The sequence below is a fragment of the Corapipo altera genome, unplaced genomic scaffold (genome assembly GCF_003945725.1).
Source record: "Corapipo altera isolate COAL_440 unplaced genomic scaffold, ASM394572v1 77b, whole genome shotgun sequence".
Classification (NCBI taxonomy): Eukaryota; Metazoa; Chordata; class Aves; order Passeriformes; family Pipridae; genus Corapipo; species Corapipo altera.
In genome coordinates this window covers 3,847,881-3,869,770 of record NW_020884933.1, presented here as the reverse complement: position 1 = coordinate 3,869,770, position 21,890 = coordinate 3,847,881, and the positions used below count along the sequence as shown (strand labels likewise).

The 21,890-nt window shown below is 56.5% G+C and overlaps 2 protein-coding genes across 4 annotated transcripts in view; one reads left to right on the top strand and one right to left on the bottom strand.

The window, feature by feature from the left end:
* Positions 1 to 715: 715 nt before the first annotated feature.
* LOC113954899 (ubiquinol-cytochrome-c reductase complex assembly factor 2) lies at positions 716 to 4,330 on the top strand. 2 transcript variants are annotated; one of them, XM_027659814.1, is made up of 5 exons: positions 1,113 to 1,193; positions 2,879 to 2,926; positions 3,054 to 3,128; positions 3,416 to 3,485; positions 4,152 to 4,330. In XM_027659814.1, the coding sequence occupies exons 1-5, from the start codon at positions 1,128 to 1,130 to the stop codon at positions 4,244 to 4,246; spliced, it is 354 nt and encodes a 117-aa protein (XP_027515615.1). In that variant the 5' UTR covers positions 1,113 to 1,127; the 3' UTR covers positions 4,247 to 4,330. The 2 variants fall into 2 exon arrangements, with proteins under 2 accessions (XP_027515614.1, XP_027515615.1); XM_027659813.1 differs by lacking the exons at positions 1,113 to 1,193; positions 2,879 to 2,926 and adding an exon at positions 716 to 881.
* A 970-nt stretch (positions 4,331 to 5,300) lies between these two features.
* The window catches only part of ITPR3 (inositol 1,4,5-trisphosphate receptor type 3), a 36,014-nt gene continuing 19,424 nt past the window's right edge, over positions 5,301 to 21,890 (bottom strand). The window contains exons 25-58 of one of the 2 annotated variants that reach the window (XM_027659812.1): positions 21,605 to 21,770; positions 21,284 to 21,448; positions 21,020 to 21,088; positions 20,497 to 20,622; positions 20,227 to 20,349; positions 19,845 to 20,045; positions 19,243 to 19,494; positions 19,039 to 19,164; positions 18,617 to 18,742; positions 18,381 to 18,501; positions 17,501 to 17,685; positions 17,227 to 17,375; positions 16,994 to 17,102; positions 16,758 to 16,848; positions 16,352 to 16,521; positions 15,690 to 15,864; positions 15,430 to 15,614; positions 14,892 to 15,092; positions 14,422 to 14,532; positions 13,967 to 14,062; positions 13,661 to 13,762; positions 13,297 to 13,383; positions 12,624 to 12,734; positions 11,986 to 12,178; positions 11,089 to 11,214; positions 10,411 to 10,583; positions 10,154 to 10,318; positions 9,489 to 9,675; positions 8,964 to 9,059; positions 8,418 to 8,542; positions 8,020 to 8,185; positions 7,072 to 7,232; positions 6,432 to 6,593; positions 5,301 to 6,163 (exon numbers count right to left, since the gene is read on the bottom strand). In XM_027659812.1, coding sequence (XP_027515613.1) covers positions 6,095 to 6,163; positions 6,432 to 6,593; positions 7,072 to 7,232; positions 8,020 to 8,185; positions 8,418 to 8,542; positions 8,964 to 9,059; positions 9,489 to 9,675; positions 10,154 to 10,318; positions 10,411 to 10,583; positions 11,089 to 11,214; positions 11,986 to 12,178; positions 12,624 to 12,734; positions 13,297 to 13,383; positions 13,661 to 13,762; positions 13,967 to 14,062; positions 14,422 to 14,532; positions 14,892 to 15,092; positions 15,430 to 15,614; positions 15,690 to 15,864; positions 16,352 to 16,521; positions 16,758 to 16,848; positions 16,994 to 17,102; positions 17,227 to 17,375; positions 17,501 to 17,685; positions 18,381 to 18,501; positions 18,617 to 18,742; positions 19,039 to 19,164; positions 19,243 to 19,494; positions 19,845 to 20,045; positions 20,227 to 20,349; positions 20,497 to 20,622; positions 21,020 to 21,088; positions 21,284 to 21,448; positions 21,605 to 21,770 — 4,870 coding nt within the window. In that variant the 3' untranslated portion in view covers positions 5,301 to 6,094. Of the gene's footprint in view, positions 6,164 to 6,431; positions 6,594 to 7,071; positions 7,233 to 8,019; positions 8,186 to 8,417; positions 8,543 to 8,963; positions 9,060 to 9,488; positions 9,676 to 10,153; positions 10,319 to 10,410; positions 10,584 to 11,088; positions 11,215 to 11,985; positions 12,179 to 12,623; positions 12,735 to 13,296; positions 13,384 to 13,660; positions 13,763 to 13,966; positions 14,063 to 14,421; positions 14,533 to 14,891; positions 15,093 to 15,429; positions 15,865 to 16,351; positions 16,522 to 16,757; positions 16,849 to 16,993; positions 17,103 to 17,226; positions 17,376 to 17,500; positions 17,686 to 18,380; positions 18,502 to 18,616; positions 18,743 to 19,038; positions 19,165 to 19,242; positions 19,495 to 19,844; positions 20,046 to 20,226; positions 20,350 to 20,496; positions 20,623 to 21,019; positions 21,089 to 21,283; positions 21,449 to 21,604; positions 21,771 to 21,890 lie in introns of both variants that reach the window. The other variant, XM_027659811.1, reaches the window with a different exon arrangement.

Genomic DNA, 21,890 nt, shown 5'->3' with positions numbered 1-21,890 from the left:
CTGCCCGTGCTGCTGAACAGAAAACAGCTGAATAACGAGACAGAAAGCATCTTGTGTCCTCCTTTCTCACCCCTCATACACCTGCACGGTGTTTAATGCCCAGAGAGGCTGCGGCTGCCCCGTCCCTGGGAGTGTCCAAGGCCGGGTTGGAGCAACCTGGACTAGTGGAAGGTGTCCCTGCCCATGACAGGGGGTGGGATGAGCTTTAGGGTCCTTCCCAGCCCAAACCATTCTCAGTCCTGTGAGGAGTGGCTAAGGGAGCTGGGAAGGGGCTGGAGCAGCAGGAGCAGCTGAGGGAGCTGGGGGGGCTCAGCCTGGAGCAAAGGAGGCTCAGGGGGGACCTTCTGGCTCTGCAACCCCCTGACAGGAGGGGGGACCCGGGGGGGGTCGGGCTCTGCTCCCAGGGAACAAGGGACAGGAGGAGAGGGAACGGCCTCAGGCTGTGCCAGGGGAGGCTCAGGTTGGACACCAGGAGGAATTTCTCCATGGATGGAGGGGTCAGGCACTGGAAGGGGCTGCCCGGGGAGGTGTCCCTGGGCCGGGGGTCCCTCACGGGGGTCCCGGGGTGGTGTGTGTCTGTGTGTCTGTGTGTGTGTGTGTGTGTGTGTGTGTGTGTGTGTGTGTGTGTGTGTTTGTCTGTGTCTGTCTGTCAGTCTGTCCGTCTCTCTCCCCCCTCAGCCATGTCGGGAATCCCCGCGCCCCACGTGACCGGGCGGGCGCACGTGACGGCGCACGTGACCGGCATGGCCGCCAGCCGGTACCGGCGGTTCCTGCGGCTCTGTGAGGAGTGGCCCGTGGAGGAGACGAAGCGGCAGCGGGACCTGGGCGCGGCCCTGCGGCAGCGCGTGGCACAGGCCTTCCGCGAGGGCGAGAACACCCCGGTGAGCGCACACCCGCGGGAGCACACCGCCGGGGGGACGGGGGGGGGAGAGGCCGGCGGTCGCGCTCTCAGGAGGGTTTTGGGCACAAACCGCAGGAATTTGGGGCTCTCGTGGGGCTCCCTCGGGGCTGCGTGGAACCCTGGGCTGGGAGGGACCCTCAGGGATCCATCGAGCTCCTCCAGGGACAGGGCGGAGCGGGGCAGGGGGTTGTGTGAGCGCTCAGAAGCCTTGGAAGCACAGACCCTAATGAGCCACATCGCTCCTTCCTCCACCGGGCTGTACCCGGGACAGTGGTTTGTACCCAGGATAATGGTTTGTACCCAGGACAGTGGTTTGTACCCAGGATCTCTAGTTTGTACCCAGGACAATGGTTTGTACCCAGGACAGTGATTTGTACCCAGGACAATGGTTTGTACCCAGGACAGTGATTTGTACCCAGGATAATGGTTTGTACCCAGGACAGTGGTTTGTACCCAGGACAGTGGTTTGTACCCAGATGCCCTGGTTTGTACCCAGTTCTTGCACCCTTTGCACCACATCCCTTGGAGAACCCCATCCCCGTGGTTATGGGCGTGGGGCACAAAGCACTGGGAATTGTCAGTGGCCTGCAGGGATGCAGGTAATTGGTGTGATTTCCTTGCCCCCACGCTGGGGTGCTGCAGGGTGGGCAGAGGGAGCTGCAGCACTGCCTGACACTGATGGAGTGCAGCGCCTGTACAATTGAATTCCGCCTCCAGCTGTAATTCTGTCGGAGTTTAGGCTTTGCTGCTGAAATAAATTAGGGAATCTGATGCCTGACTTGGCTGCAGACCTCCCCAGGTGTGGAGGTGTTGCTGCAGAATGTAAATGTGCCCTTTCTTAGCATAAAAACATTGTTCCAGAGATGGCGTTTTCGACTTCAAGGGACCATTATAAGCTCCTAATCCTGTATTGGTGACCAGAATAGTCTGTAAAAGACATTTTGGGAAGAGTTTATTGCTTTTCCATATGCTCAGGACAGCTGGATGTGCTGCACCACTTGGCTCCAAGATCCCCAAGCTGCCACTCATCCTGGAAATGTGAATTATGTCTGGTGGCAGTTTGTGTGTAGAGAGGCTGAATAATACACTGAGGGGAATGTGTGACAGGAGGAGCTTCTGAGAGAGGAGCTAGAGCCATAAGGGCCTCTTTAGCACTCTAATGCCTCTTTTAATCGTGTGCAGTAAGATTTGCTGGGGGTGGGATGCTGTTTGGGCCACCCTCTTAATCACTGTTTCTGCTGTCACTGCTGGAGCCTGAGCCAGGGCTGTTTGGGATGGGGCTGCAGGACACAGGTGAGGATCACCTGCAGTGGGATATGGGCACTCCTGCTGGACAAGGAAAGCTTTTCCATACTTTTCCTACTTTGCATCCCACTCTGTGTGCTGCCCCTGTGCCCATGTCCCAGGAGGAGCCAGGCCTTTTCATCCTGACACGTTTCTGTTGATGTTATTTGTGTTCCTTACCTGTTTTAATCATTCAGGTTTGTTGTCATGGAGCAGCAATGCAGAGTTCTGGACAAGTTGGCCCCATTGTAAAACAGGAAAAAAAATAAAATTGTAAAATAGAAAAGCAGCCATCCATGCTGCTGGGTAGGGGCTGTGCCAGGCAGGAGCATCCCTTTGGGACACCTGGCACGGGTTGGGGATTAGCCTGGTCTGAAATAGAAATCCAGTTACCCTTCCCAAGCTGTTATCTGTGATTTGTACTGCTTTCCCTAATCAATTATAGGCTATTTTTAGCCTGCACAGGGAGTTTCTGACCTCCACCTTGTCCTGGGTGGTTCCTTGCAATGGAACAGGTGACAGAAGTGGCCTTGGAGCAGGGAGGGCCACAGATTTCATAGCACCAGCCAGGAAACAAGAGAAGAAAGCTGAGCACAGTGTTCTCTAACTGTGTGTTCACACTGATCTGTCAGATTTAGCTGGTGCAGAGTTTAAGGTCTGTTCTGGAAATCCCATGTCTGGTTATTCTTGCAGGCCAAGCTGGTGGGAAGTGGAAGGGAAAGACCTGGAGCAGGACAGCAGGTATCCAGCAGTGCACTGGAAGTCTCCTGAGCTGCTCCTTCACTGCCATTGTCACAGGCCTTGGAAAACAAGAGGGTTTTTGCTGTGGAGGTGTAAAATAACTTGTGTGACACTCGTGTCCCTGCAGATCGCTGACCCCGAGGCCTGTGACCAAATGTATGAGAGCTTGGTCAGGATCCACACCAACTACTACAAAAACAAGGTGAGCCCTGGCACTGGCCATCATCCCTCCTTTGGGAGGAGTCCTGGGAATGGCAGGGTTCCTGGGAATGTCCCAGGGACACGTGGGCAGTGGATGCTGCAGTGCCTGGTGCCTGTGCTCACTCGGGGCAGGGCTCTGTGGGGTGGGAGCAGGGCAGTAGTTGGATGGATAAACAGAATTCCTGGACTGAAAACAAGCTCGGGCTGTGCCAAATGGGGACATTTGTCCCTCTTTCATGCACCACAAGTAACATGTTTGTGCCTCTCTCCTCTTGCTCACCTGGGAAGTATCCACGGCTGAAAGACACGACCTTCACCGGGGTGACAGTGGAGGATTGCAGGATGATCCTGGCAACAGGTACTGCCTGTGCTTGGGCTGGGAGGGCAGGGCAGGAGGAAGGGAACGTTCTGATCTTTGTGGTGCTCATGGCATCTTTTAAACACCCGGGGGTGTTTGAGGAGGAGTAAGTTCAGAAGTAATTGAGGAGTAATTCAATACAGGAGTAACTAATTATTCTGTTGAGGTGAAGAGTCGATTGGATTTTGCACTGGCGGGAGCAGCAAAGTCTTTCCAAAGGCTCTTTGGGGTCAGACAGCAGGAACTGTGTGAAAGAACCATGTTTGCCCTGTCATTCCAACATGGAGCTCAGCTTCTGTTTCACCATCTCCCAATTCCCTTTGGTGTTTCTTTTGTGTTGGACCTTGGGAGGGAGCCCATGCAGAAACGCTCTCAGCCACATCCTTTGTGAAGTGCAGAGCTGGAAGCCAGAGCAGTTTTGTTCTGCTCCAGTTCCTAACTTTGATTGCAGTGCGTGGAAAGTGAATATCAGTTGTTGGTGATAAGAGACTCCCTGCATTGATTGGAAGGGAAACCAACCTCGCCTCGGGCCTGGAATGGAAATTCGTTAAGATGAAAAGTCAGAAAAGGAAAATCTATGGAAGGCAGAGCTGTTTTAAGAGGGTTTCATTCCTCTGCTTCTCTGCTTGTCTTCCTCTGCCCCCTCCCTTCCTTCTCCCTTTGCAGACATTCTGAAACAGATGGAAGACATGAAAAAAGGGACGTGGAGGAGACTGCGGGAAAAGTTTTCTGCCAAGAAACCCGAAGAGGACTCGAAGTGAGGGCCCAGCTCTCAGCTTCTCCACTGTACATATCCCTGAAGCTCTGTGTGTTGCCATGATGAATAAAACCATTTATTCCTCTTAGCAGCAGCATTTTTGTTCTTTTTTTTCCCCCTGAAAATCTAGGACAGAGCTTAACTCATCCATGCTGAAGCCTTGTTGGAGCAATGTAGGGAGAGAACTTAGTGGTGTCAGACCTGGGCCTTTGTATTACAAAAATGGAACAGCCAGGAGCTGCACGGATTATTTAAAGCTGTGTCAGCTGTAAATGTGCTTGTAAAGAGGAGAGGGATGATGTGAAAACCTCTCTGTGCTTGTGTTTGTGTGTGCTAGCACAGGGAACAGTGCAAGGGAGGGAGGGAGAACTTTAATCATCACAGTTATTTTCCTTTGGAGAAGACAAGGAGAGGACTGAGGGTGACTTTGCCATGGTGACAGTGGAGCACTGTGAGAGTTTAATGGAGCTTCCAGTCAGATGCTGCAGTGCTGCTGGTCGAGCTGGCTCTGTGCAGATCCCCCTCAGCATGAGGAGGGCTCTGGGTGGTTATTGCAGAGCTGGGGGGTAAAGGCAGGATTTAATGACATGCTGGTATATGGGGCCATAAACACATTTCAAGTGCTATGCAACTTCACTGTTATGGCCTTTTTTATTCCTTTTTAGAGCTTTTATGGTTGCATCAGTGTCTGTTCTTGGGATTGGGGCTGGGGTTGGCTTGGGAAGGATGAGTGTCTGGAGCAGAGCTGTGCCAGGGCTCCACAGCACCAACAGCTGCTGCTTTTTATGAGTTTCAACAGTTTTTTCCTGGCAAGTAGTGCAAGAATTTGGAATTGCAGCAGGCTGTAGTCCAAAGCTTCAGGAACCAAGGCTGCTGTTCATGGTGGTTCTTATGGCAGTATTTGGCATCAGACTGGAGCATCGTGTGACACCCAGAGCTGAGAGCAGGGGGGTGTGGAGCACCTTGGGTGACAGCCCTTGTTTGGCTTCAGGGCCTGGGGTTGTTCTGTGGTTCTATTTAACAGCCCCATCCCACACCAAAGGGCACAGGAAGGGAACTTTCTTAACCACGTTTAAGTTTTTATTATAACGTGATTTTGTATTTAATTTAGTTAAGGCAATTTACACTTCAGTTCTTAAGTAACAACAATAACAACTAAAAAAAAGTAAAACATGACACCAGAGATGAAACTAAAACACAGGACACCCCTTCACAGTGAACTCCTGTAAACCTGCAGGCTCCTACTACTGCTGCCCAAAGACTCTTGGTCCACAGAAGGCAAAAGACTAGTTCACACTAGGACAAGCTCAGCTCCTCATCTGGTGAGTTAATTAAATTAAATCCACCTCCTCGAGTTCAGCTCCTCTTTACTGCACCACAAGATGAACAGAATTCTTTAAGTGGAGGGGGATCAGCGTGGAGCAGGCCCAGCAGATACCATGGCTGGTTTGCAAAGATCCACAGGGACTAGTGCCACTCGGAATAAGTTAAATATTGCAGCCCTACAGCTACTTCCCCCACACCTGAGGGGATGGAGCACATGGAGATAAAGATACAACCCTCCACATTTGCAAAATAAAGAGTTATTGCAATGAGGAATAAAAGTCCTGTATGATTTATCTTCCTACAAGGGCGGTAGAGTAACACCTGGGCCCAGGTGTGGGGAGGAATCCGGCCAGTCCCTGGTCCTGGAATTGCTTACAAGCGCTCTAAGGGAAATGCTGCCTGGGGAGCCCTTTCCGTGTGGTCTGTCGTCCCCAGACAGTGCCATCCGTGCCTGGAAGCCAGGGAGAAGCAGCCTCCTGAGCTGGCACACAGGTGCAGTCCCTCGGCGGGTGACGGTGACGCCGTCTCAGTGGTTCATGGTGTTCTGGACATCCACAAACCCCATCCTCTGCCTGCGCTTCCGCTGCTCCGTCATCTGCAGTCAGACAGGGACAGGGGTGAGGCAGGAACCTGACACACTCCCCCCGAGTCTGTGCTGCTTTGAGCCTCTGCCAGAAAACCCTCTGAGTGGCACTATCAAAAAACACGTGTCCCAGGTGTCCCCAATTCCCCCAAAAAGGAGCTGCGGGAGCCCTTGGCTTGTACTGTACTTGTACTGCCTCGGGTGGGTCCTGCCTCCCCCTCCCCGCCCTTGGTGTCTATTCTGGGGAGGACAGGGGTTCCCCTTTCAACAGTGTCCAGACCTGTTCCTTGAGCTCGTTCAGCTGGGAGGTGAGGTGGGACACCAACTTCATCGTGGTGTTCAGTTTGTCTTGAAGGTTCCGGATCTCGTTCTGTTCCCCTTCCCCTTCATTGCTGACCAGGGACATGGCTCGCATCCGGGGGAACCAGTCCAGGTTCTTGTTCTGGAAAGGCAACCACAGGGAGGGGGAGTTGGAGGTGGGGAGAAGAGGAGGAAGGAGACCTGTGTGGGTCTCACAGGCAGCCCGTGCTTAGGGATTAAAAAATTCTCTTTGCAAACATTGTTGCCCATTTTCCACAAACTGTCTGTTTCGCGTTTGTTTTCTGCAGCCTTCTGGGCTCAAGTGCAGAAGTTTTTCTTTCCTCAATTTCCTTTCCCTCTCTTGCCTTGAAGCCCCCTTGAAGCCACACTCCCTCCTGCCTGGTTCAACCCTTAAACTCACGGCCCAAACCATCAAACAGACACTGGTGGTGCTGGCTGGGATGGCAAAGTGGAAATAACCAGCTAAGGACGAACTAAGGCACTTCTGCATTACTGAATATTTTCCAAAGGGAGTTCTGAGAGCTGTTTTTCTTTGGCCAGCCCCTTGCTCTCAGCATCCCCAGGGCAGGCAGGCTGGGATGGCCCCAGGGGCCCTGTACCTTTATCATCTGTGCCACGTAGCTCTCGGGCCCCGTGTAGTCCGTCTTGTTCTTCACCCGCACCAGCACGATGAAGTACAGGTAGTTCCACATGTTGTGCTCATATTTAATGTGCTCCTCAAAGGACACGGTCTTGTTGTCAAACTTGTCCCGTTCGAGGCCTGGGAAAGGCAGTGGAGGTTGGAGAAGGGGAGGGGAGGAGGTAAGAACTGAGCAGCAGACGTGTGAAAGGACGTACAGATAACACCATCCTCTCCCAGGACTGTCCTTCAAGTGCTTTTAATAATTAGTTGGCATTTAGCACACAACAAACCTACAAACCTACAGACCAGGGGGAAATCACAGAATAACAGAATGGTTTGGGTTGGAAGGGACCTTAAAGTTTACCCAGTTCCAACCCCTGCCATGGGCAAGGACACCTTCCACTAAACCAGGCTGCTCCAAGTCTTGTCCAACCTGGCATTAATCACTGTTCAAGAGGTTTCTATTTAAAGTCCTGCTGGCTGTGCCTCTGCCCAGGTACCTATGTGCATGAAATGCACCCAGAGGATCTTTAAAAAAAAAGCACTGAGACTTACTAGGGTTTTTTTTTTTTTTTTTTTTTGATGCCTTCTGCTGACTGAAAAGATTCCAGAACATTTTCTGTATTTTATTTCTTTAGTAATATGCTGGTTTTTTTCCCCACTGACTAATGGATGGTCTCAAGAATGAGATGGACAATGTGGTTTTAGTTTAACACCTCATTAACAGGATGAGGAACAACATAGAGCATTTTCCTCTCAGTTGTGTCCTTGTTTAAAATCCTCACAGTGCACTGACCCCTCACTGAACATATTTAAGTTTTGCAGTGATAAATAAAAAACAGAAACCAGCTGAAATTCTTTTCCTTCCCCCAATCTTGGAGAGGAGAAAGAACTTTGGGGCAATTCCTGTGCTCCCAATGCTCACCACAGATGAAACAGGTGGTCTTCAGGATCTCTTCCTTCTTCTGTTTCTCACTCCTCAGATCAGCAAAGGTGTCAATAATGACCCCAAAGATGAGGTTAAGGACGATGATGATGACAATGAAGAAGAAGAGGAGGTCGTAGACAACCCGAGCAGGAAACAGGGACTCCTGTAACAGATGAGAGGGAGAACTGGGTGTCTTGCCCAGCTCTGCTGCAGCCAGGCTGCCTCACTGCACGGCCAGGGCTGAGGGCAGAGCTGGGATTGGGAAGGGAGGAGGGAAGCGCTGGAGGGGAACACGGGGGACAGAGCTGGCTGTGTCCCAGGCAGGCAGGGCAGCAGCACAGCAGTGAGTGCAGCAGGACTGAGCAGCAGGAAGGCCCCGGGTGCTCCCCACTCACGTCCTTGGAGGGTTTGCGCAGGATGTCCCCGACGCCGCCGCCGTTGCGCAGCCCGTGGTTGAGCACGGTGACGATGCACATGAGCAGCGTGTCACAGGCACGCTCCCACTGCTCGGGGTCAGGGGCTGCAGGGGAACCAGGGCCAAGCTCAGGGCACAGGTAGGGCTGCAGCTCCAGGCCCCCCCAGAGGGTGCTGTGGCTGCAGCGGTGCAGGAGCTGGTGCCACTGTGGGTGTCCCAACCAGGTGCCACTGTGGGTGTCCCAACCAGGTGCCACTGTGGGTGTCCCAACCACGTCCCAGCAGCTCCCCCAGCAGCTCCTCGCCCTGCAGTGCTCCTGGAGCTCAGCTTCCTTTATGACTAATTGAGTCTACTTTGACAGGTTTTTATGCCAGGGTCAGTGCAAAATTCACAGGCCTCTTGCCTAGCATGTGCCAGAATACGGGCTGCTTGTTTCCACCTTGGAAAAGCTGGGATTTTTCCCAGCTGGCTGGCAGGCAAACCTACTCTGCCACAAAGAGTCAGCCTTCCTAGGGAGCTCTCTTACCTTCCAAGGCAGTGGGTGCAGTAGAGCAGCTGATTTTGTCACTGCTGCACGACTCCATGAAGGTCTCCATGTTCCTTTGCATCCCCAAGGGATCATCTGCAAGGAACAGAGACCACAGCCCTGTCAGAGCATCCACTCTCCTCGGCAAAGCTCCTCAGCACTTCTCCACTGCTTCCAAGTTGATTCCAAGCCTCTTGGAAAAACATTGCTTCATATTCTCCTAGATTTTTCTAGGCTTTGAATCTTTTGCTTAGGGTTCAGCGAGACTCCACAGCGCTGACCCTTCATTTGCAGCTCTGTGCCCCCTTCTCTGCCACCACTAACCCCACACCCTGCTCTCTGCAGCACGAGGTCCCTGTGTCAGCACAGGTAGGTGCCTTCTGTGTGACCCCCAAAACCAGTGCTCCCAGTTTCCAAGGCCCCCAGTGCACAGACAGAGAGAGGTGTGTGTGTTCCTGCAGGGGGGAGGAGGGTCCCAACATCCCACGCTCTGCCCGGTCCCGAGCAGGGCCAGGGCTGACCAACCTTTGCTGTCGGGCAGACGATCCACCTCCAGGATGAAATCATCCTTCAGGAACAGGAAGCCCACGATGGAGAAGAGGTAGACGAGGATGAGGGCCAGCAGGGCTGTCAGCAGGATGGAGCGGCCGTTCCGCGTCACGCTTTTGATGACATTAAACAAGGTCTCCTCACGGTAGATCAAGTCAAACAACTGAAAGGACCCAGGAGCAAAGAAATGCTGCAGGGTGCTTTTCCTGATAATGCCTGGCCTATCTATATCCCCTTTTATCCTGAGATCTTGGATCACTCAACAGACCTTGACTAACTTTCGCACAAAGCCTTTAAGTTTCCCGGCTTACGGAAGGGAAGCAGAGAAGAATGAAGTGACTTATGCACAGCAGGAGAGCCAAGAATAGGCCACATTCACCCTGGCTCTGCCCTCTCCAGCTCACGTTGTCTCCCAGCTGACCCAGATAAAGTACACAGCAGAGATTAGAAGGAGAGATACAGCAGAGGACCAGGAGAGAGACAGCAATAGATACTGTCGGGAAGCAGAAAGATCAGCCCACGCGAAGATCAGAGCCCTGGGAATTGTTCTCCCTGCTATCAATCGGCCCCTGGAAGGTGTCACAGGAACCTTCCGGCTTCTAACGCGCCACCTGTGCCCCAAACACCTGCATTCAGTGTACCAGGATGCTGTAGAAGAGCTCGTGCACGAAGAGTCCCAGGACGCTCGTCACGATGTAGCCGACGTGGTACAGGAATTCCACATCCATGATCATGGCCTTGTACCCACGGATGAAGGTCCCTCGGTTGCCCACGAAGCTCACCACGAACACGATCTTGTTGGTCAGCTGGGGACAGCCAGAGACAGGGGGGACTGGGGTTTGTTGCACTGTGGGGAGGGGGAGCAGCCCCCGGTGCCCCCAGCCCAGGCAGGACTCACGTTGAGGGCCCCCAGGATGTTGAGGGTGAGCCCGATGCCCAGGTAGTAGATGGAGCGCAGGATGAGGGCCACGAGCAGCGGGCGGACCCCGTAGCGCCTGGTGAACAGGGCCATGATGGAGAAGCAGATCAGGATCCAGAAGAGCAGGGAGATCAGCGGGGAATCCAGCACTCCTGGGGAGGGGAGACCCGTGGATATTTAAATGGCAGGGGGTGAAATGCAGCTGCCACTCGGGCATTGCTGCTGCCGGGCCGTGCAGGAGCACTAATGAGCTCGTTATCAGAGAGAGAGATGCTGCTGGACTGCAAAGGCTTGTATTGATTCAGATGGTTCTTACTGATACATTTTCTAACATCTTTTATCCAAGATCTCACTGCAGATGATGGAGGCTTTGCCTGACAACAGGAATGAATTCCATCACTATTTCCCACATTTTACAAAAAGGGAAAGTGCAGCCCAGGGAGAAGAGAGATTTCCCTAAGAAGGAAGCAGTGGGAGGGCTGGAAACTGAAATCCTGAGTCAATCCCTTCCTTTGCCCAGCAGGAAAGACTTGGAGCTTTAGGGGCCCAAAGGAGATCAAGGATAAGGGCAGTACAAGGACATGGGGACCAGTTTTCCTGCATATGAGGATCCCTTTCCCTTCGACCCCGAGGAGCAGCAGGTGCTGGGGCACTTACCCATGGAAGTGGCTTCCACGTAGGGGTAGAAGAAAGCAATGATGATGTTGATGAAGACAGCCAGGTTGAAGGAAATGCTTCCCCAGAGCGTCATTCTGCGGGAGAACCAGTACATCAGCGGCATGCCTGGGGGGAGAGGAGGCAGACACACAAAGCTCAGCCAGCCTCGGGCCAGCTGGGGAGGCTGAGTCCTCCCAGACCCCCTGGGTCCTTCTGGACCCCTGATGGGCTCAACTCAGGGCAGCTGGTGGCCCTGGAGTGACCCAGCCTCCCACCCCTTCCAAACATTCATAAAATACTTTGAAAACATCCCTCCCCATCTGCTGGAACAGGACTGCACCTTCTAAATGGGTCTGCTCACATTCCTTGGCTCCCTAGCCCTCTGGCCTGCTCTGACACCTTGGCATCAGGTCGGCTCTGTCCTCCTGCAGAGCTGTCCCCTACCCCCTGGCTGCCTCCCAGTATCCATAGTGTGACTCCCTGCCCAGCTCCTGGGATTTACAGCCAGGACTTCCACCCTGATGCAGCCTGAAAGCCCCTGAGCAGCTCTGCAGGGTTTATTTCCCAAATGCAGCTATTAGATCCTGGCTTAGGAAAAGGCAACTGAAAACAGGTGGAGAGAGGGCTTTCCAAGGAAAACACCTCAGGTGGAATCCCAGGGAATGTCCTGTAAGGTGCATCTCAGACACGAGGAACTGCACTAACAGGCATGGAGGATTCACATCCCTGGGGTCTTTAACTCCACTCCCTGCACACAGCTGGCTGTGGGGCTCTACAGAGCAAGGGGAGCCTGGGGATGCCATTTCCAGGCTGCTGCCGGGTTTGCAGCCCTTTCCCAGCAGGAATGCTCCCCCCAGTATCCCACAGGGGCCAGGGGAAGGTCTGCCCGGCTCTTACTGCGCAGCTTCTTCTGCCACTCCATCTCGTTGTGGAGGAAGGAGGACTGGTCGAAGAAGTCGCTGACTTTGCTGCCCTGCTCGTCCTGCTCCGTGGTGGTGAACAGCCGGTACTTGGTCTCCTTGGTGAGGAACTCACAGATTCCAGGCACTGGGAAGATGATCTGCTCCATGCTCCGGTCCAGGCGCACGATCTGCGGGAAGCAGGGCAGGGAGCCATCAGATCCTGCCCTGCCCTGCTGCAGTTTCCTCCCTCCCAGACCCAGCTGTGCCTTCCCCCCCTGCCTCCCCTCCCCAGGATCCAGACATCACTGGGTACTGTCTAGAAGCTTCTGAACTGCCCCCTGGCTGTGCTGAGGAGAGCTGGGAGCACAGGAGCCCATCTGCAAGGGGATCCGTGCCAAGGATGAGGATGGGGCTGCTGGATCAGCTGCATCCCACTGCTGCTGGGAGAGAAGGGAAGGGTCTGGGAGGCAGCTCATCCCTCAGCTCCATGGGCTCTCCTAATGCTTCTGCCAGCACAGGGATGGGAAAAGGGGAAGGCTCCTGGTGCAAAATAACAGGGCATGAGGTGCCTGGAGCCTCGTGGGATTCATGGATCGTGGGCAGGCTGGAAACCCAAGAGCCAAGAGGTCTTGCCTCAATTTGGGACGTGTGTTTCTCATAATATGCCAGTGGATCCTCCTCTTCCTCCTGCACTGGGGCTGTGGACTTCAGCATCTGCGACAGCTGCTTGTTGTTGAGGCTGAGCTGGGTGAGGAGAGGGAAAGGACAGGGAGAGGATGAGTGTGGCTGCAGCCGGGAGCCAGCTCCGACTGCTCCGACAACATCTCCACAGCTGATGAGGTTCTGAGGCAAAGCAAACGAATTAAAGCTTCCTAAAGGGGTGTGAGGGCTCCCCACAGTGACAGACATTCGATTCCCTGCAATAATTACATCCAAGTGCTGCTAATCCACAAATTACAAAGCAGTGCTCACAAAACCCCAGGGAAATCATATTCCTGCTGAATCTTGTCGGGATCTGAGGTACATGGGCAAGAAAAAACAGCGAAAGACTCAGGCCTTCCTTTCTGAAGGGAAGAGGTGAGAGTGGGTAACAGCAGGACCCCCCTGGGCCCCCAGCCTGTGTCACCCCCTGGCTGAGCCCCACACTGAGGTGTCTTTCTCTCTTTAGTCCTCCTGGGGAACATCAAAATCCATCAAATCCTAAACAACAAAGCCCATGTGGGCTCAGCAAGGGTGGGAGACTCTTTGCAGCCACTGGTCAGGGGCTCGGAGGGGCTCTGCCTCCACCCCCAAGGCCCCTCCATACCATGGATGAGATGCCCTCCTCCTCTTCCTCCTGGATTCGCTTCACCGGCTTCAGGAGCTGCTGCAGAGACTTGTTGTGTCGGGAAAGCTGGAAGAGGGACGTGGACAGTGACAGTGAGCACAGGCTGGAGGGCGGCCACTGGCAGCCACAGGAGTGGGACACGGGGGTGGGATGGGGGTGCAGGGGGAGCAGGATGGATGGCAACTGGGGGCTGGCTTTCTACCAGAGCCAAAAGCTCATTTCCCACTCGCGGCTCCCCAGGGAGGCCAGTCTGGCTGGGGGAGATGCACATAAATACAGAGAAAAATGTGCAGCCTGTGAGCAGGAGCCCAGCCTGCAGGTCCCTGCTCTCACAGCTCCCTACCTGCAGAGCCAGGATATAAATGTTGTGACCGACTTCCCGGGGGGAAACCTCGGCGTTCTCACACTCCTCCTCCTGCAGATAGGCCTTCTTAATCACATCCACCTGCAAGGCAGCAGAGGGGCAGTGAGTCCTCCCCATCTCCCTGCCTCAGCCTCCTCCTCTGAGAGGGAAGCTGGAGCAGGAGGACCAAGCAAGTGAGATGGGTACTGGATGCAAACCAGAAAATGCAGCAGGACCTGAGGCACAAGTTCAGCCATGGGCTGGGGGCTCAGTGGGGCCAGGCTGGGGCATTCCCAGTTCCCTTACCAGTTCCTGTGGGCGGAGGCTGATGAGGATCCGCTCGGCATTTTCGCTGTCGTGCCTGCTCTCCATGAGGGCCAAGAGGAGCTTGGAGGCATTGTCCTGGTGAGGAGAAGCCCTTGCTGAAGGGAGCTGTGCCTTGCCACTGCCCAGGGCTGAGGGGTGGGCAGAACCCCCCCGTGCCTGGCCAGCTGTAACTCCCCTATGCCAGAGGCACCTGAGCCTCATGTGGTGGAGAAGCACCAGCCCTGTCCCACCGAGCCCATGTGCTTCCACACCCAAGGGTCTGACACGTGCAGGGTCCCCTCTGCAGTGAGCACCTCACCCCACAGCACAGCCTGTCAGCGAGTCCACGCAGTGACACACACGTGCAGTGACACACACGTGCAGTGACACACACGTGCAGTGACACACACACCCCCACACGTGTGCCCACCACCCCAGCCCGGGGCTCTGGGTACCTTCAGCTGCAGCACCAGGTCCATGCGGTACTTGCAGAGGGGGCTGATGTCGTTCAGGATGAGGGCTGTGATGATGTCGATCCCGTTGGACTCGTGGGTCACGATGCAGCTCTGGGGGAGCCAGGCAGTGAGTTATTGCACAGACCCTGCCAGTCCTCCCAGCTTCACCTTCCAGCACAGCCCCGGTCCCAAACACTGCCCTGCCTGCAGCCCTGGCTCTGCCCAGTCACCCCAGGAGCCCCAAAGCTCCATCTCCCTGCAAAGGGCACCGTTCACACCACTGAGCTCTTTACCCCTGTTTGCAACCCCACATTATCTATCCAAGCAGCAGCTCATGACCTGGGCAGGAGCCCTGTGACCCTGCTCACATTCTGTTTCTGTTCCTGTTCACATCCTGAAACCAAACCCCATCCCTGCCTCTGCTGCTTTCCCACACATCCCCCCCAGGACCCTCAGGGAGCCCCCCAGACCTGGTTCTCGTGGCAGGGCCCCTGGCAGTACTCAGTCAGGGTCTCCAGGGTCTGGGTGATGAGGGCCACGTTGTACTCGTTGATGTAGAGGCCCAGCAGCCCCAAGCCCCCCGTGGTGCTGCCACACATGATGTCCAGGAACTGCAGTGTCTCACACACCAGGTTGTAGTTGGTTTTGTTGTTCTGGCACCGCAGGAAGTTCTGTTGAGCAAAGCCCAGGAATGAGGCCAAATGGCACCACTTGGGGGGCCAGTCCTGATCCCTCTGCCAACACCCCTCCAGCTGCATTTTGATGGTTATTTGGGCTGGGACCTACAGCCCTGGAGAGCAGCACTCAGTCCCACAGCCAGTCCTGCCACAAACGGCTCCTTCCCCAGCACCAAGTTACCCACAGGGGATGGTGCACTGCAGGTGGGGAAACTGAGGCACAGAGCAACTGGTGCAATGGCTTTTTGGGACCAAACTGGGGCAGAGCCCAGCCCTGCCCCACCCCAGCCCCGTGGCCTGACCCCCAGAGCCCGGGAGCCCCACAGCCAACCTGCAGGTCCCGGTTGTGGTTCTCGCAGAGCAGCTGCAGGAAGCGCAGGATGGGCTCCATGATCAGCACCGTCACCCCCATCTCGTTGTTCTGGCCCTGCTCCCCCGTGTCGTGGCCCTTCCGAAACCCGACGGCCATCGGGTACCGGGTGGGGGTGCCGGGCAGCAGGAAGGTGTCTCCTCGTCCTGGGGGGAAATCCCGCCCGTCAGCACCAGGGTGCCCGAGGAGCCAGTGCCGGCCCTGCCCAGGGCACACGGTACCTTTGGTGCCAGGGTCCGGCTCGTCCTTGTCCTCACGAGGCTTGTTCCCGATGTCACTCATGTTCACAGACACCGTGGACTTGGTCTCCTGCTGCGCCTTCTTCATCCGGTCGTGCAGAACCTTGAAGAACTTCTCAGACTTCTTGTCGCTCGTCATGAGGTTGTAAAAGGATTTCTGGGAGGAGGGAGGGACAGTTGTTCAGGTCTCCACCACAGGGTCCAAGCTGTCCCTGCCTGCCCCTCTGAGCTGGCAGCCTCAGCACGTGAGACCTTGTCTGAGAGAACCTGGGGTTTGCCTGGAACCCCACTGAGTTTTTCACATACTATTTTTCAGCTTCCCTGTGATAAAGGATTTGGGATAACCCCGGAGTTCCTGTCCAAGAGCCACAGCCCTGAGCCATTTTAGGAATACCCGGCAGAGGGCATCAGCAGGACTCCAGAAATAACCTGGAACCACCTGCCCCTTCCACAGCCTCCACAGATCCAGCCACAGAGCTGGAAAGCTCAAACCATCACATTTTGGCACAAACACAGGCAACCAAGAGGTACTTTGGCCAAACCCACTGCCCAGGGCTGAGCCCTGCCCTGTGCCCACGCTGTCCCTGTGCTGGAACTGTCACACTGCCCACACCAAACCCCGGCTGCACGATCCCCCCCAGCACCTGGATCTCGGTGTTGCCACCGTCCAGCAGACGGATGGCCAGCAGGATGCTCTCCTGGAAGATCTTCTCGTTCTTGGTGTTCATGATGAGATCAGCCACCAACTTGGTGGCCCCTTCCCGGTCCAGCCGGCACTGGACAGCGGCGATGGCAGACCAGTCCTGGTCCTGGCCTGTGTGGGAGGACACGATGGATGTGATGGTGTGGGAGCACAGGAGAACCAGCACAGCTACATCACCGCTGGGGCACCTCAGTCCATCCTTTCATCTCCCCAAATCCTTTACTCCCATGGATGTGGGGTCATAGCAACTACCTACAGGCCCGACCCCGTCATGGGTCAGGAGCCAGGACTTGGATGTGTGTGAGCAGTGCAGAGAGGCAGGGGAGGAGCAGGAGAGGGGCACTCACCTCCCCCAGCAGCATCCCCCATCTCCCCTTTGGAGCTGGACCTCTTGTTCTGCAGGTAATTGTTCATGAGTGTTTTCCTCAGCAGGTTGCCCTGCCAAGACAAACACACGTCATGAGTGCCCCAGGGCAGGGACAGCGCCAGGGCAGAACAGGCTGAGCACCCCTGGGTGCACGGGAGGGCTCTGCCAGCCTGGAAAGAGGGGCTGTTGGATGCACCAGGGGCCCACAATGCTCACCCTCTCACCGTACTTGTTCCTCTTCACCAGCATCTGCTGCAGTGTCCTCAGCACCTTGATGCAGAGCTTCTCCTCCGTCTCCATGAGGTCCTTGGTGTGCTGCACCAGCCTGGCACAGCAAAGCCATTGTCACACAGCTGGGAGGGACCAGAGGGCCCCTGAGGGAACCATCCCACCACCCTCCAGGCACAACCCAGCCCCTCCCAGCACTCCCAGCACCCCCTGGCCCTCACTTGGACAGGAACCCCCCGCTCTCGCAGCGCTGGAACGCCTCCGTCCCCTCCATGAAGAGCAGCTCTGGCCTGTGCAGGACGTCCACCAGCACGGACAGCTCGGCCTCCACCAGCGGCTTCAGGCGATCCTCCAGGGCAGTGATGATGTCCTACAAGCCACAGCACACACCTTCAGGGCCAGAGCACGTCCAGGAGCCACGGGCATGGCAGAGGGCCCCTGCAATGCCAGCGCCTTCCTGCCACCCGATCCACGTCACCCCCTCCCTGCCCTGACCTGCAGCTTCTCTATGATGTTCTTGTAGTCCCACTGGTTGGGGGTGGTGGAGACGCGGGGGAAGGTGCGTGTGGCTGTCTTGTAGCTGGAGGTGTTCCTCTGCACGGTGCTGCTGGAGCTGCTGTTGAGCAGGGAGCTGACGTGGGCGTCCAGGTCCATGGGCAGCGCGATCGAGCGGCTCTTGGCTGTGGGACATGGGGCCAGGGTTGGGCACAGCCCCGACCCAGCTGTGTCCCACCACCCTGCCTGGGGCCAGGCACCCCTTCACCAGCATTCACGTCTTTTGCAGCAGAGATTTGGGTTAAACACAGGAATAAACTCCTTTAGGCCAGTGGGGGCCGGAGTGTTTCCACCCATCCCTCCCACTGCAGCACAACATCACCCCCGACCCCCCCAGCCCAGCATCAGGTGGAAGGAGGCAGCAGCTACACTTTTTGGTTGGGAAAGCCCAGCATGGAGATGTTGTAAGCACCCTGCCCCGAATTCCAAAGGGAAATCCCCACCCAGTGCCCAACCACCAGCAATCCTTTCCACGGTGACTCAGTGCTAACAACCCTCATCCTGAGTCAGACAGCTGCACGCTGAGGGCAAAGCCCTGGCCAGGGAAAACCACCATAAATGCTGGCTTTGTGTCCAGGCAGGGACACACCAGGGAGCTCCCAGCCAAGCCCAGGCTCCGGTTATCCCCACACCACCCTGGCCGTGCTGAGCCACAGCTCAAGAGAAAGCACAGCCTGGAGCTGAACCTCCCATTCCCAGCCAGCAGCCCCTCACTGGGGCATCCCTGCAGGAGGGATGGTGGCTCCTGCTCCCTGCTGGGGCTCAGGCAGCCCAGAGTGGCCATGTCCCTTGTCCTGTGGGCGCTGGGCACAGCTCTTACCGACCATGGCCAGCGTGCGGATGCAGGACTCCACCGAGCTCTTGTGCTGCTGCTGCAGCCAGGGGCACTCCAGCAGCCTCATGGTGGACTGGAGAAGCTGCACCACGATGGTCTGGTGGGTCTGAAGGAGAAAGCAGGCAGGTGTGTGTCAGCACAAGGTGTCCAGACCTCGTTTTGGGGGCCTGGAGGAGCTGTTTTCCTCCCCCAGCCACCCTGCCCCTGCAGTGCCCTGTCACCTGCAGCGAGGTGCTGTTCTCCGAGAAGGGGGAGCTGAAGAAGGCGTTGATGGTGTCCAGCACCACTGTCAGCACATACTTCTCCAGTGTGGCGTCTGGCAGGCGCTTCTCCCGCTTCTTGCACATCTGTGAGCACAGGGAGGATGCTGATGGCACCAGGGCGGGGGGCTCACATCTGGCCAGATGCTGCTGGCACATGGTGCTGCCAGGACTGTGCTGAGCCGAAGGACGTGGTGGGTGACACAGCTCCTGGGTCCATGACAGAGAGCCCTGACCACTCCCCAGCTCCTACAGTAGCAGCTACACGAGTCCCCACCAAGCCCACATCCCACGGGTGGCTTTGAGGGAGCCTTGGGGACATCAACCTGTCCCCATCCGAGCCACTGCTGCTGTGTCCCTCCTACCCAACCCTCTCTGTGCACCTGGGCCATGTCCAGGGTGAAGTTCTCAAACAGAGTCCAGATGTGGTTGCTGGTGTAGATCTCCTTCATCTCCACCTCCGTGTCCACATAGCAGTGGTTGACAAAGTTCACATAGGCCATCTTCACCTGCCGGGGGGGGCAGGGGCACCATCAGAGGGCAGCTGGTGCAAAGCCACCATCACCCCCCTGATGGGCTCCCCGTACCTCCGTGATGCAATCCTCGTGTGTCACCACCCGCACCACGTCCTCCAGGGGCAGCAGGGACGTGCACTTGATCTCTGTGTAGACGTTCTTGCCCTCAGCACAGGCAGCCAGCAGGTCCACCAGGGAGATGTGGTACATCAGGGGGCTGTTCTCCTCCACCCCGTCCCTGGCCGCCGTCATCATCTCCAGGAGGGTGGCCAGGGAAGCCTTGTCATTGTAGAAAACCACCACGTCGTCCCCGGCGTTGGTGAGCTGCAGGGAAGGGGCAGTGGTCACCACTCTGCAAAAGGAGGGTCAGAAACCTCCAAGACCAATGGTGTCCTCTGCAGCAGTGGGACAGCAGTGGACAGTGAAGGGTGACAGGGACATGTGTCTGCAGGGAAAACCGGGCATTTACAGTGCAATCAAAAATCACAGCTCATGGGACTCCAAAACTGCCTCTTGGACCTTGCATTGGGCTCCTGGAGATGTTTCTTACTCCAGGGAGGAGCCAGCATGGCTGGAAGGCTCTTCCTCAAGGAAGAAGCCAATGGTGCAGGTTCCAAGAGCGATGCCCTGGCACAGCCCCCGCTCCCGCCCCGCCGGCAGGGACTGGTGCTCACCTCGGTCATGATCATGTCCTGGCACTTCTTGACATACTTGCCCTCGGCCTTGATGATGGTGTGCAGGAAGTCGAGGTACTGCACGTGGCGGCCGTGGGTGGCCACACAGTGGATGAAGTGCTGTGGCACCGTCTCGTTGATCTCCGAGCAGAGCTGGTAGTTGTTGAGGAAGATGTGCTGCATCGTCTCTGCCTCCAGCAGCTGTGGACCGGGGCACAGAGTGAGGCCTGGGGGCTGCAGGAACAGCCCCCCCTCCTGCCCTGCCCCTTCCTCTCCAGGGTCTCCTCCTGGCTTTTCCATCTCTCGCTCTCAGCCCCAGGAGTGGCACCGAATTCCTCCCTGTGCTGCTCCCTGTGATTGCCCCTCGGTGCCCTCTCCTTACCCCCGGGGTCAGGAACAGGTTGAGGTGCTTGTGCAGCAGGGCCTGGTTTTCCTGATTGCCAGCACAAAACTTCTGCAGGAACTGGTGGGTGAACTTCAAGATCTCCATCATCTTGGCATCCCCCTGAGGAAGGAGAAAGACCCAGAGCTGGGAAGGACGAAGAGTGGCAGGAGATGCTGCCCCACTGCCTGCCCAGCCACCATGCAGGGGGGTCCCTGCATCTCCCCCTTGCCCTGGGCACTCAGGACCAGTGGGTTTCTGCCCACCCACCTTCTCATACGGGATCTGCAGCAGGTCCAGCATCACTTTGTGGGCATCCATGTTCTTGAGCAGCCGCTGCTGCTTCTTGCGGACCTGCTCCCCGACCCCGCACATCTTATTGAGCCGCTCCAGGATCTGGGACAGAGGGACCACCACGGAGAGGAGCTGAGCGTGGGGCCTCTCAGGATGGCCACCAGCACTGGGGCTCGCTTGCAGTCCAGCTTGCTTCCTCCACAAACCCAAGTGCTCCCTGGCACCCCCTCACAAGTCCTCCCTGGAGCCCCACGCTGAGCCCTCGTACCTGTCACCTCCCCAGTCCCCTCCTGTCCCCCCAGAGCAAGGCTCACTCACAGCCCCAGGGATGTGACAGTTCCTCCCTGTGCTGAGCTGGCAGGAAAAAGCCCCGGCTTGGACTCATTTCTCCTGAACCCCAGAAAAGCTTGGAGATCACCCCAGAATTCCATCCCTTCCTGCAGGTGCACCCAGCCATGCCCCTGGGAACAGCCCTGAGGTGGGGTTTGGTCTCACTCACCCCCTTGACTATCTGATAGTTCTCGCTGCTCTTCTCTCCCGGAGCAATGACCTCCTCATCAGCACCGTGCTGCAAGGGACACAACAGCACCAGGGTCCCACTGGGCACAGTCACACCCGCAGGACCCTCCTGGAGCCTCTTCCTCCTCCAGGGAGAGGGTGCACGGCCCACTGAGAGGGGTGAGGGGTTGGACTGAGGTGAGCCCCCCTCTGCCTCCCACTGCTCCCCCACCCCGGTTCCCAGAGTCTTGCTCAGGGCTCTCACCTCCTTCTTCTCCTTCTTGTTCCCCTCCACCGCACTGTCCCCTTTGCTGCTGCCCTTCTTGTCCACCCAGAGCTCTGATTTCTCCACCATCGTGCGGAGTTTGTCCAGCTCAGACTTGATCACCTTGTAGTTCTCCACATCCTGGGCTGAGATCAGGAGCTGAACCTGCAGCGACATTCCCAGGGGTTTCCAGTCTGGGGCACAAACCCCACTCCCTTCCTCTCTCCCAGACCTCCCTCTCAGGCCCCATCCCAAATCCTGCATCCACAGGCAAGCGTGGGGCATTCAGGGTGCTCCAGAGCAGCGTCCCACCAGGGTCACCTGTTTGAAGGTGTGCAGGACCTCCTGCCTCTGGCTGAAGTGCTTGAAGAGGAGCTGCAGGGAGCCGGAGATGAGCGGGGGGTAGTCATGCATCGTCAGGTGGATCAGAACCCGCAGAAACATCCTCCCTCCCTCGTCATCCACCTCCAACATGCTGCTGGACTTCCTGCAGCCAGGATGGGAGCGTTACAGCCCTGCGGGAGCTCCCCTGTGCTCAGTCACCCCCCCGGGGCTCCAGCAGCCTTTAGAGCCTCCTCTCCCTCATCACCTGCAGCTCCCAGCCTCA